Source organism: Hemibagrus wyckioides, linkage group LG28, assembly GCF_019097595.1.
Source record: "Hemibagrus wyckioides isolate EC202008001 linkage group LG28, SWU_Hwy_1.0, whole genome shotgun sequence".
In the NCBI taxonomy this organism is placed as follows: Eukaryota; Metazoa; Chordata; class Actinopteri; order Siluriformes; family Bagridae; genus Hemibagrus; species Hemibagrus wyckioides.
Genome location: NC_080737.1, coordinates 15,709,447 through 15,721,911, shown reverse-complemented (window position 1 = coordinate 15,721,911; position 12,465 = coordinate 15,709,447). Strand labels below are relative to the sequence as shown.

The following is a 12,465-nucleotide window of genomic DNA, read 5'->3' as shown; positions in this document are numbered from 1 at the left end:
CTTTTACTGCTTAGATTACCCAGCACTGCTGATATAGGTTAGTAGGCTATAAGAGACTAAAATGTGTTTCTTTCAGAGAAAGAGAGAACTATTATGTTTCATAGCCATCTGGAGACTATACTAGCTCATGTGAAAATAAACCCTCCTGCCCCACTGCTATTCAAATCCAAAAAGAACAAAACTCAAACCCTGTTGCGTTTGTAGCAGCCAATCAGCGTGAAGCAGTTCACCGAGCAGCCAATGAGAGCGTCGGTGAGCAACCGTTCCAAGGGCGGATCTATTGGGGGGGAAAAAATGTGGAAGAGAAAGTTTAGTGGGAATTTCTGGAAGGCTGGAAGAGAGAGAGAGAGAGAGAGAGAGAAATCTGGGTGGGAAGGAAAGTATCCAAATGATGCGTTTGAATGAGTTACATTCGCAGATTTCACGCTGATCATTTGTAGATCTGTTTTTAGAGCTTCATGGCTTTGATCGTAACAGATCCCAGCTGCGAACAGATCGGACTAACCAGCACCGCTGTCAGAAAGGAGATCAGCGCGAATACAACAAAAGGTTTAAAAAACATCAGCATGCAACCACAAGACGCAGAGTTTAACACCGAGGGTTTACCCAAAGCCTTTCTACACAGCCTGCGGACTTTGTTTGATATTTTAGACGACGGGAAGCGAGGCTATGTGCACATATCGGAGATCGAAAGTCGGTGGCAAGGCGCAGAGACGCAGGATCTCCCCGGCGGTGTGCTGGAGAGTCTGAGGCGGGTCACACCACCGCACGGCTGCCTCACTTTCGAGCGCTTCGTAGCTGGACTTCGGTACTCGATCCTCAATCCTGACAAAGCACATCCACCGAGCCACGCTCAAAAGCAACACTTCTATGTTCAAAACGGGTTCAAACCGCAGCCGAACCATAAAGTGCGACCTCTCGGACCGTGCAACGGGACCAATGTCCAGCACAGCCGCGCGAGCGCGCCACAAAACCGCACGCGACAGCAGTACGACAGCAGGAGCTGTGCGTACACCGGTACAAGCAAACTCTGCTCCAGCGATTCCTCATCGTACGCGAACCCCGGTGTTCAGCCATGCACAAGGAGCGGCAGGAGCCTGGAGCGCGTTCCCGTGGCGCCCGAGCGCGCGCCTAACCGGTCCGATTCGGTTCGCGTGGGGAAAAAGGTGCAGCATCCCACCCGCGTGCAGTCAGTCGAATCAATCCCGATCGAGTCTTTTCCCAAGACAAGTAAGTCTGCTTACACACCGAAACTGCTTAATGCATTCATTTACTAATTAATTAATTAATTTTCATACCTGTGGTTTTTCATTTGGCCCCGGGACTTTCAGGGGCCAGTGATTTTATTTATCAAAATAAGCTTCGTTATCCTGATTAAGGTCGTGGTGGATGCATGGAGAGAAATGGGATGTCAGTCCATCTCAAGGCATCATACACATCCCATGGAAGCAGGGTTGCCAGTACAGTAGTGTAAAAATTTTCAGTAAAACATCTTTACAGTGAAGTACTGCAATATCTAATGTACATAGTATAAAATAACGCCTTAATCCATGGCATATGCACATTTAATTTCTTTCACAATTGATGCAGGATACATCTGTCCTAAAGGTTAAGAGTCTTCTTCAAAGGTCATGCCATGAAAAGTTTGCTCATGTTGGAAATAGATCACATGACCTTCTGATCTGTAACACAAAGCCTTAACCACTGAGCCAACACAACTAGCTTTAGATTAAAACACCACCAGTGAATGAACTTGAAAAGATTCAATGCAAGCTAGTTGCGGTGAATTACTGGAGAAACTCGACTGTCAGTAGCTTCGCAGGATTCAATGCCAATTCTAGTGCACACACTTTCACAGTTTTGATGGTTTTAGTGAAGGTTGGAGCAATTTGGGTGATTCCAGAGCAAATCTATATGGACAAGAGAAGATAGCAAAGACTTTTCTGATAGTTTGGGATAACATTCGCCTGGAGGACAATCCAGTTCACTGAAGAGGAAAGGATGTGGGGTGCATCTTGTAGCTACTTGCTACCAAAAGTTGATCTTTGACCTGAGTTCAACACACAACTGTCAGTGATGTGAACCAACAGGACCAAAGAAGAAAGGATGGCTGTCTTTTATCACACCAGTCCACCAAAAACCAACACACTTAGCATTGTCACGTGAACAGTTAGTCTTCATGCTATTAAAAAAATCTGACTGGGTTTGATTTCCAGATCATTGCTTGTGAGCGCTGCCCAAGTTGATTCGTGTTGTGACTTCCCCCTTTCTTCTCCGCTTTTTCTCTCCTCCTCAAATATCTGGAGCTATGAGTTTGACATTGCCAGAGGCGGTGTACAGTAATACCAGGCCTGGGCTCTTACATCACAACCAAGGAGGCTGCAGATCAGGTCTGGGGTGATGTAAATCTTTCTGGTGGTATACACCCAGTACTTGAAACCTGTCCAAGGAAAAGACTGACTAGGGGTCATTTACAATACCTTAGAAGACAGGAGAAATGACAGCAGAAAGGAATGGAGAGAAAAAGAAAGAGATGTGTTATTTGGCAAATATGCATTCGGTAACAGCAAACTTATTCATCCTGTTCCTTCATTTTATCTCTATCTTGATTTGACACACAAGGGGCTGGGCAGTGGAGCTTGTTGGCGCTTGTTATGTACAAATGATAACTTACACTGAAAGCCTTCGAGCATGATTCAGAGTACCCTGTAAAACCCTGGAAGAGACATTTGAAACGTCTTTGTAATTCAAGTTGAGGATTATCTAATGTTGTTTTTAGTGAAGAGTCACACCCTGAACTCCCCCGGCTTGAGCCATTTGTCAGTTGAGATTAACATTTGTGCTGTTAAGTGTTTGGTAGGTGTAATTATCATAGGAGGAAACTTCCCAGGCCTGAGGTGTTATCTGTTCAGAGAAATGATGAGGAAAGATGGTGCGAAAGCGTGGGATCCAAATGGATGGTAATCGATCCTAATTAATGCTGTATTAATGACAATAAAATCCTACTAAATTTCTCCATGAGTACAGAAAACCGAATCAAGTTTATTTCCTCCACCTATGAGGAAATATTGCACAGATTTTTGTGGCCGTTTATCATATTGCACTGATGCAAGATTTTTTCTCACACGTCTCAAATATCACCCAAATTTATATCTTGTCATTTCTTTTTGTACGTTTTGTTCATGCAACTGTGACTCAAGGTCTCAAAGTTCATCTTATGCGCTCGGGGCTATTTTTCTTGACATGTCTCTCAGAGCTACTACCAGAGTTTCTGGCCAAATTCCTTTAAGGCGTACAATCTCACATTCTCCTCTTCAACTCAAAAGTAAACAGAAGTGTTTCTTCTCTTTGCTCGTCTCTCTCTCGCAGTTTGTTAAAATAACATTCTTTATTTTCTTTGCCCCTGGTGTGGCTTGACTTTGTCTTTGTCTTACATCACATGTGGATTTAAGTTATCAATTACCGCAACAGATTTCTATTGTCCTTATAGAGGTTGTAAGAATTATTGGCACCTCCAGCACCTACGCAGGAGGAGCTTGCATGCTCTGTATTCTTCCATATATATATACACACAGTATTTCAGTGAGATTAAGTATATTTTCTGACCTAAAGGTGCCAATAATTCTTGACTCTTCTTGCTTTTTGTTCCACTGTGTGCTTAATTCTAACTGTGTGTACATGTTCCTTCCTTTCTCTAACCTTTCAAACATAATATTATGATTACAATAAAATTTTTTTAGCTCTTTGCTTGTTCTGAGTATCCAGGCTACTGATTTCTCCTATAAATAAACAAAAACGCAATTTTTTTTTACAGTGTATTACCGTAAGTTTGAGCAACAGTTTCCACTAAACTACTTACACTGTTCAGACTATGAATTTCCTTTGCAGTAGGTATGATTAGATGATGAGTATTTGTCTAAAGTTTGGTAACTACATACAATTATATCCGATTTTATAGAAGAACAGCCTGAGGATAGGATAAGACAGGTTGCTTGTATGAGTAATCAAATTAACCTGCTCTTTTCCGCCTATGCCTATGAGAGGACAAATGTTACAGGAGGTATCTTCAGTACATTGTACTGTTTTGATATCTACTTACAGTTTTGAACCATAATCCTTAATGCAAGATTAGATTAGAAATGTTAATATAGTATGTATCGACACCCAACATCATTCAAGTTATTCAATAAATTACAAATCTAAAATAAACCTTCTCGTCTTCTCTCGATCTTCTCAGTCTCAGGGCAGCAGCAGGGTGAACGTCTCGGTCTGCCTCGGTCACAGAGCGAGACGACCACAGGGTTTACGGCGACCAGGAGACACAGCAGGAGCCGGGAAGAGACGAGACGACACACCATCACCAGCGGGGTCGATTACGGAATGGTATGAACCTGACAAAGCCAAACTGATTCACTTTTCGTTATAGCCTTCAACGGGGATAGATAAATCAAGCCAGTTTGGAAATTTAGTATAATTTAATATAATGACCAGAAAAACTACTGAAATTGAAACTGTTCCATCACTAAAATTACTCTGTGTTGCACGTCGAAGCCTTTTAAATCTAGTCTTAAACACCCATAAAGTCATCTATGGGTCGAGAATGATATTCAATTGTAAAATAATTCAATAGTAATAATTAAATAAAATAATTATAAATAAATATTATTATTAAGTTGTAATTATTATAAATATATAAAATAATTATAAATAATTAATAATTACTTTTAATCTGTATAACTGTATTAAGCTTTCTTTAAAAGCTTCAACTATCAATATTTAACATTTTAACATTATTTAACATTAGCGTAGTTAAAGAATAGACAATATTTTTAATATGTATCCTCTTTAGAGGCTGTTAGGTGTCCAAATATGTTCAGGATCAGCCTGTTTGAGGCATTCTTCTGTTCCACATCGTTCTGTATTTTCACTCACACCACGAAATACGAATTTCTTATTTCTTAATATATAACATATAACGTTAAAAGCCCTTTAATCTCAGTCGGTTTTGGATTACGAGCTAATTTGCATAATATTCAAGATTGTTACCAGTTTCATCAAATCTTCCTGAATATTTACTCGAAGTATCTGCAGACTTGGTCTCACAGAGATTGCACATGGATAATGGATTATAAGCAAAGAAATGTGACAGATCTATGAATAAGACTGTGGAGATACTGGATCTCATGTGTAGTTTAAGAACGTATCCAAATATCTATTTCTAAATATCTAAGAACATTTAAATATCTATTTCTGAGAATATGTTGTAATCTATATCCATCTTTTGTCTGGAATTGGTCACTTTTAGAATTAGATGATTGCACCACGAAACGTAAATGATATCCCAATCTACTTATCCTCTAATTTTCCATGTAAACTTTCACAAATTAGCAAATTGGCAAAGAAGTGCTTGGACACAGGTATTATTTTTGTATTAGTTTTCCTGTCCTTGGCTTTAAGTAACTGTCATGAATTACGTGTAAGAAAGGGATTTAATTTGTTTTTAGAAACTGTCTTGTAATCTATAATCTTCCTTTAGCTTGCGGTTTCTTCGTGTTTACTTGAGTTCCTTGTGAATATCAATAACCCTGCTATTACACTGTAATGACAGCAGGATGGTTAAGTGTGCAAAGTGTTAAATGTTCTGCTTAAGAAGTACAAAAGAGAACCCCAGACCACTCCGACTAGCGCTACATTATCCATGACCACCACTTGCCACTCCCCCTCTTCACACCAATCCCCCTCCTCCTGTTCCCCCTTTCTGTCCCTCCCCTGGTGCATTCTGCTTCCCTGCTTCCAACTTTCATTTCTGTCCTTCTACCCCTCTCTGTCTCTGCCTCTCTCTATCTCTCTGTGTTTGCTTTTCTTTACTTCTCTGTACACTCTGACTCTTGCTGTTTTCAGTCCTTCTTCCCCCTCCTTCCTTCTATCCCATTACTCCCTCCATCTCCATGGTGCTGAGCCGGCTTGGGCCCCCGGGCCTGGGAGCTGGCACAGTTTGGGCTGCCTACACCACCGTCTTCATCCCACTGAGCAGCAGCTTGTACTCCAGCAAAGCCTTGCACTTTTTCTACTGGGTGAGTGAAGGAGTGTGGGAGCGAGCGGCTGAAATAGAGGCAGGGTGGACTGGAATATGGAGTCACATCAGGTTTTGGGGTGTGAGCGATCTGGATGGTTTCACAGCCATGAGGTGTGTCGGCATGTCCACAATTAAAATGATAGGAAGGATTAAGGAGGAGCTGCGTTGCATTGTACTTTTTCCGTAAAGTTTTGGATCGATAATCCTAACTTCTTCTTCATGGAGGTCTGCTGCAAACTTAAAGGAGAGGATATTATTGCAGCACGTTGAAATGATATTTTGCATTTCCATGTCCTGTAAACGTGCATGCTAAAAGAAAGTAATTTACCGATCTTGAAATTCTTGGAATAGTGACATTAGCAAGAAGACTAGTCTTGTGTTTTAGTAATATTAGACACGATCAACCTGAAGATGAGGAATGGAAACATCAGAAATCATTGTTTTAAAAAGTAAAACAAATGCTTGCATGTGACGTTCCTTGTGTTTGTTTCTTGAGCTTGGGAAAAATAGTTTTTCCAATATGGTATTAATGACTTTTTGCATATTTCCAAGTACCGGGTGGTACAATAGAACAAACCAAACCTGTTTCTCTTTTCTGGAGTCTTCTATTCAGCCACATACACACTGTCTATCCCTTTAATCGTGGCTCACTTTATAGTCTCTGAAGCAATGTCTCGATGTAAACAAAGTTTTGTACCACCCTGATGTGCGAATGCAGAAGCAGAGAGGCTCCATGTCTGTCTTTCTGACTGTCAGGTGATGTCATGGTCGTGTCACTTTAACGCTGCCATTGGCTCGTGCCTTCTGTGTCTGTATTGTTTGTAATGTTGCCTGCGCAGCTCCCCCTGCTCTGTTTCTCTTTTACAAAGAGGATTTAGCCCACACACAAACACACGGTCTGACCCACACCTCTTCTGTTTAGCTCTCTCTCTCTCTCTCTCTCTCTCTCTCTCTCTCTCCATGGCGTCCCTTTGCTCCCATTCAAGTGAGGAGTTGGCTGTTGAAAGGGAACGGCACTTTGTATGCATTTTCTAACACAATGATTTTGTGTTTGAATTTCCTCAGTGACCTTTCGAAATGTTTTTCTCATTTTCACAAACTTTTTCATAAAAAACACGAAGAAATGGTATTTATGGATCAACTAAAGGTTATGAAAGATTTCTTTGAGATGGCATTTTGAGCAAAATAGCACGTGTTCCGCAGTTTTGTGTGCAATTTGGGGTGTTTATGTCCATAAAATGTGAAATACAGAGCGAGATCTATGCAAAGGCAACCTGAAAGTGTCTTCAGTATGATATCGCTTACTATATTTTAATATGACATTTGTCAATTTATCAGGATTATGTCTTCTTTAACACAGTAGAGATTCATAGCAGATATTTACCTTTAATATCAACCACAGGTAAAAAGAGAGCCTGGGACCAGGTTTTAAAGGATTCTGTTTTGGATCTACAGAATAAATCCAGTCAAGACTGTCATCATCAATGCTTTGATTTTATTACGAAGGATTCATTTCTGAAACCTGTAGCTAATTGGTCAAACGCTTTATCTGCTAACCCTGTGGTCATGTGATCTCCAGCTAAAGCAGATGAAGGAGCTGGAACAGGAGAAGGACTCACTGCTGTCTGGACTGGATCTGGTGGAGAGAGCGAGGGAGTGGTACCAGGGTCAAATCCACAGTGTGAACGAGAGACAGAGGCTCGTTGGGCAGAGTGGCCACCTCACTGTGAGTAACACACACACACACACACACACACACACTGTAGGAGATCAATGGGCCAATGAGTATTTACTTGTTCTGTCAATAATTTTCTTTCTTTCTTTCTTTCTTTCTTTCTTTCTTTCTTTCTTTCTTTCTTTCTTTCTTTCTTTCTTTCTATAAATATTGTACATATTTTCAGTGACAGAGAGTTTATAGAAATATTGTTAGAGAGGATAACATTTCCATATAACATACAGTATGTCTGTGGCTTAATTGGTATCCCTGTCTTTCTGTCATTAGGATTTTCTGACTGAATCCAATCAATGTCGCCTGAATGTCCTACTGCCCAAACTACAGGAAGTGAACCGCTGCCTTAATGAGCTCATGTCCTGCTCTGGAATGGTGAGTTTATTGTCTCGACAGGTTTGTTGGGCCGTATTCAGAGTTGAGTTTATCATTTACATTTACACCGATCAGGCGTAACATTATGACCACTGACAGGTGAAGTGAATAAGACTGATGATCTCCTCATCATGGCACCTGTTAGTGGGGGGGGTATATTAGGCAGCAAGTGAACATTTTGTCCTCAATGTTAATGTGTTAGAAGCAGGAAAAATGGACAAGCGTAAGGATTTGAGCGAGTTTGATGAGCAAGGGACAAATTGTGATGGCTAGACGACTGGATCAGAGCATCTAAAAAAATGCATGTCTTGTGGGGTGTTCCCGGTCTGCAGTGGTCAGTATCTATCAAAAGTGGTCCAAAAAAGGAACAGTGGTGAACCGGCGACAGGGTCATGGGCGGCCAAGACTCACTGATGGATGTGGGGAGCGAAGGCTGGACCATGTGGTCCGATCTATTGTTGTTCAGATTGTTGAAAAAGTTAATGCTGGTTCTGATAGAAAGGTGTCAGAATACACAGTGCATGACGGGTCAGGGCTGTTTTGGCAGCAAAAGGGGGACCAACATGATATTAGACAGGTAGTCATAATGTTATGCCTTGCCATTTGACCTTATCCAGAGCAAATTACATTTTTATCTCATTTTATACAACTGAGCAGTGGCAGTTTGGTGGACCTGGGATTCGAACTCACAACCTTCAGTAAACCAACACCTACTAAGTGCCTTAATGCCTTAACCCTGCCAGTTTATCATTTTTCCCACTTGTGAGGTATTAAATCCAGTGCCACTGTCTAGTGATAAACTGAAATGAAAATTCCCGGCTGAAATCGTATTCACCATCCAGTTCCATGACCTTTGCTGTACTTAAGTTAATAAAAAATGTAAAATAAAATCTTTTTTTCCTTCGTTGGCAGTCGTTCCCTTCTCCGGGCGCACAGTCTTCTGTCCTTTCCCCCAGTGTCCCGCCTATTCCTGCTCCTCCACAAGCCATCCAGCGACTCAAGGACCAGAATCACCTCCTCACACAGGTTAGACAGTTCAACATGTTGTAGCAAATTATCTCCTTAAATTATGACCAGACATATCATAACTAGGGATTGAAACGAGATTTACGTTCACATCCATGCAATTATTGAGCCGATGTATTTTATCCAAAGCGAGTTTAAATGTTGTAAGTCTTATTATACTTTTAAAATCACGATTTATAATAATAACCATCTTCTTCTAGGATGTTATAGGTATTATAGCATCAGGAAAGATGTCATTAATATTAAGTTAATTGTAATAACAGGAAGTGGATATTCAACAGTAAACGTAACTAAATGGATGTTAGTCGTTTATAGTAATGAGGCTGTTCATTAATAAAAAAAATTGTTTAAAAATAAAATAAATAAATAAACAAATGAAAGAATGAATAATAAATAAATAAATAAACAAATAAATGAAAGAATGAATAATAAATAAATAAATAAATAAATAAATAAGTAAATAAGTAAACAAATAATTACATAAATAAATAATTACATACATTTATTAATAAATTAATAAAAAATATTATGTAAAATAATTAAAAAAAAAAAGTAAAATAAAATAAAATAAACGGTTGGAAAGATTGCTGTTGTATAAAAGGAATAAAATACAGAAAAAACCCCCCAAATGTTATAGGAAAAATATCAACCTCTGAGTAATAACAGTAACTACTTCATTGTTGATTATTTTCCTATAACAAATGCCCTTTGTTCCCTTCATTCCTTACATATTGACTAATGAATTACTTACGTTTCTTTTTAACGTCCTCCAATCAAGTCAAGCTGTGAACGCTGCAAATAAATGATTCAGTATGATTTGTATGCTGTGACTAATAGAAAATAATACGATCGAAAATATTCGCTTTCCCTTTCGTCTCAGGAGGTGACGGAGAAGAGCGAACGCATTACCCAGTTGGAGCAGGAGAAGTCGGCTCTGATTAAGCAACTGTTTGAAGCCCGGGCTCGTAGCGCTCACGACAGCAGTGCCCTTGACTCAACCTTCATATGAATAAACAGATCAGACCACAACCACAACCAAATCCCACTTTTACTTAGCCAAAGGACTGCAAACACTCCTTCACTACACCAGACGTGGATTTGACTGCGACTGCTGCTTCCATGGTGTACCGATGAGGTTTCATTTGACTACATGCAAACAGGCGAAAGGTTAAAAGTCACATATTTCTTCACAAGCACGACTGACTCTATGTTTATGCACCACTTTTGCGTGAATGTTGCCACGTTTTGTGCACTGACAGGCATCGACAAATCAGTGTCCTTCGGCATGAGCTCCATTTGTATTTTAACCTTCAAGTTTTTTTATTTCTTTCTTTTATTTTAACAAAAGGACCTGAATGCTGTGGCTTAGTCTTTCATCTTTACACTCCATATTATCAGTCAAACATTTATTGTTCTCACATTATGAACTTTTCTCATAGTGGGCCTCATTTATCAAACCGCAAACGAGTCGTAAATCGTTCGTGCGAGCCTTTACGCACATTTACATACAGGGTGGCCGCAGGTAAAATGTATTAAATAAAGTTTTCCTAATTAAAGAGTTTTAAATCGTCATAAATTCAGATCCGATGGGTCGTAAAAAAATGTTTTGGACACATTACCTCAAAGATGAATCCAGTCTGATGGTTTACAATCATTGGACAGACTGAAGCTTGTCATTAGAGAGAATTAAGGTAGCAGTCGAACTACAGCTAGCTGTCCAGCCTTCTAGCTAGTTTAACATGTGTAAATGCAAGTTTAATGAAAAATGGCTGAAGAACGATGAGTTCTGGTGCCTGGAAATGTCGTTTGTCTGAGATGTTTTAAACTCGTTACAGTGTGAGTTAAGGTGGTGGAATCACCCAACGAAAATGGGAAGCAAGAGCTCGCAGGTAGACTAGAATGGAAAGTTTCTGTACCACTCTTCCCACTACCACTAGTGAAGATGTCACCACGGATGGTTGGGAACCCACAGCCAACAGCGTCATCATCTGACCTCCAAACAACTTTTGGCTCAAGGCCAACACTCTAGGCCGAGATGATTTGGGTGCTGAGGATGCTAACAAACCACCACTCATTCTTGGTCAAATGACGGAATTGAGGAGGTCTTTAAAAGCTAAGTTTCCGGACTCTGGCCTTGTTCAGACATTTACGTTTGGAAAAGACAAGACCAGATGTGTAGCTACGTTTGGATTGGCGCCGCATGCCCGAAAAGAACTTATCGCCGAGTTCGACAGATGGGTGGTTTTGTTTCATGTTTCATGTTCGTTGAGACCCTGAACCGGATAACTAAAAGCAAACAACTGGACCTGCAAGTGCTGTATTGGTTATGTTTCTGGACTCTGGCCTTGTTCAGACATTTATGTTTGGAAAAGACAAGACCAGATGTGTAGCTACGCCTGGATTGGCGCTGTATGTCCGAAAAGAATTTATCGCAGAGTTCGACAGATGGGTGGTTTTATGATCATGTTTGACGAGACCCTGAACCAGATAACTAAAATGGCCATGTTAAATGACAACGGTTAAATGACCGTGTTCAAATTGAGGTGCTTTGGATCTTAGCTTATGGGCCGTGCAACTGCACAAGACCTACTTCAGCATTTCAGAGTAAGTTTTCTTAATTTGAAATACATACCAATTGTCTTTATATATATAATATATATATATATATCTATCTATATATATATATATATGTATGTTTACATATATATATATATATATATATATATATATATATATATATATGTTTATATATATATATATATATATATATATATATATATATATATATATATATGTATGTATACGTATATACATATATATATATATATATATATGTATATATATAATATGTATATGTACTGTGTATTTCCATCTTAAATTTTGTATTAAGTGGTATTGAAAAGGTCTTAAAAAGTTTTTACATTTAACTTGTTTATATGTGTAGACACTCTGTACACAAGAAATTTGTTATTTGTGAAAATCCATGTAGTTTGTAACAAATGTTTGTGGAAATGTATGCCCCTAATGTGAACCATGATGGATCAGCTACAAATTGCTGTATAATTGTCATTGAGTTTTTATAAGCGGGATTGCGTCGTCCTAGATTAAATTGCTAATTTATTCAATCTGTATCTTGCTAATGGGATGGAATAGTGCTTAGGTGATTTGAGACACAGCCTTAGTCACATGGTGCTGTACTTCCCCCACTGTTTACACTGGTATTGCACCATGCAGCTGCGTGGTGTTTATTTCTGAGGCT

The 12,465-nt window shown here is 39.5% G+C and overlaps 1 protein-coding gene across 1 annotated transcript; it reads left to right on the top strand.

Moving 5' to 3' along the window:
- The first annotated feature begins 308 nt into the window (after window positions 1-308).
- Window positions 309-11,840, top strand: sapcd2 (suppressor APC domain containing 2). Its single transcript, XM_058383877.1, has 6 exons — window positions 309-1,230; window positions 4,238-4,383; window positions 7,656-7,802; window positions 8,079-8,180; window positions 9,093-9,206; window positions 10,087-11,840. Exons 1-6 carry the CDS (start codon window positions 459-461, stop codon window positions 10,213-10,215), a joined length of 1,410 nt encoding a protein of 469 aa, XP_058239860.1. The 5' UTR covers window positions 309-458; the 3' UTR covers window positions 10,216-11,840.
- Window positions 11,841-12,465: the final 625 nt, after the last annotated feature.

Excerpts from the sequence above, each read along its gene's own strand:
- sapcd2 (XM_058383877.1), top strand. The coding sequence starts at position 459 with ATGGCTTTGATCGTAACAGATCCCAGCTGCGAACAGATCGGACTAACC. Across the intron at positions 4,384-7,655 it reads GCGGGGTCGATTACGGAATG|CTAAAGCAGATGAAGGAGCT; the intron begins GTATGAACCTGA and ends TGTGATCTCCAG. Across the intron at positions 9,207-10,086 it reads AGAATCACCTCCTCACACAG|GAGGTGACGGAGAAGAGCGA; the intron begins GTTAGACAGTTC and ends CTTTCGTCTCAG.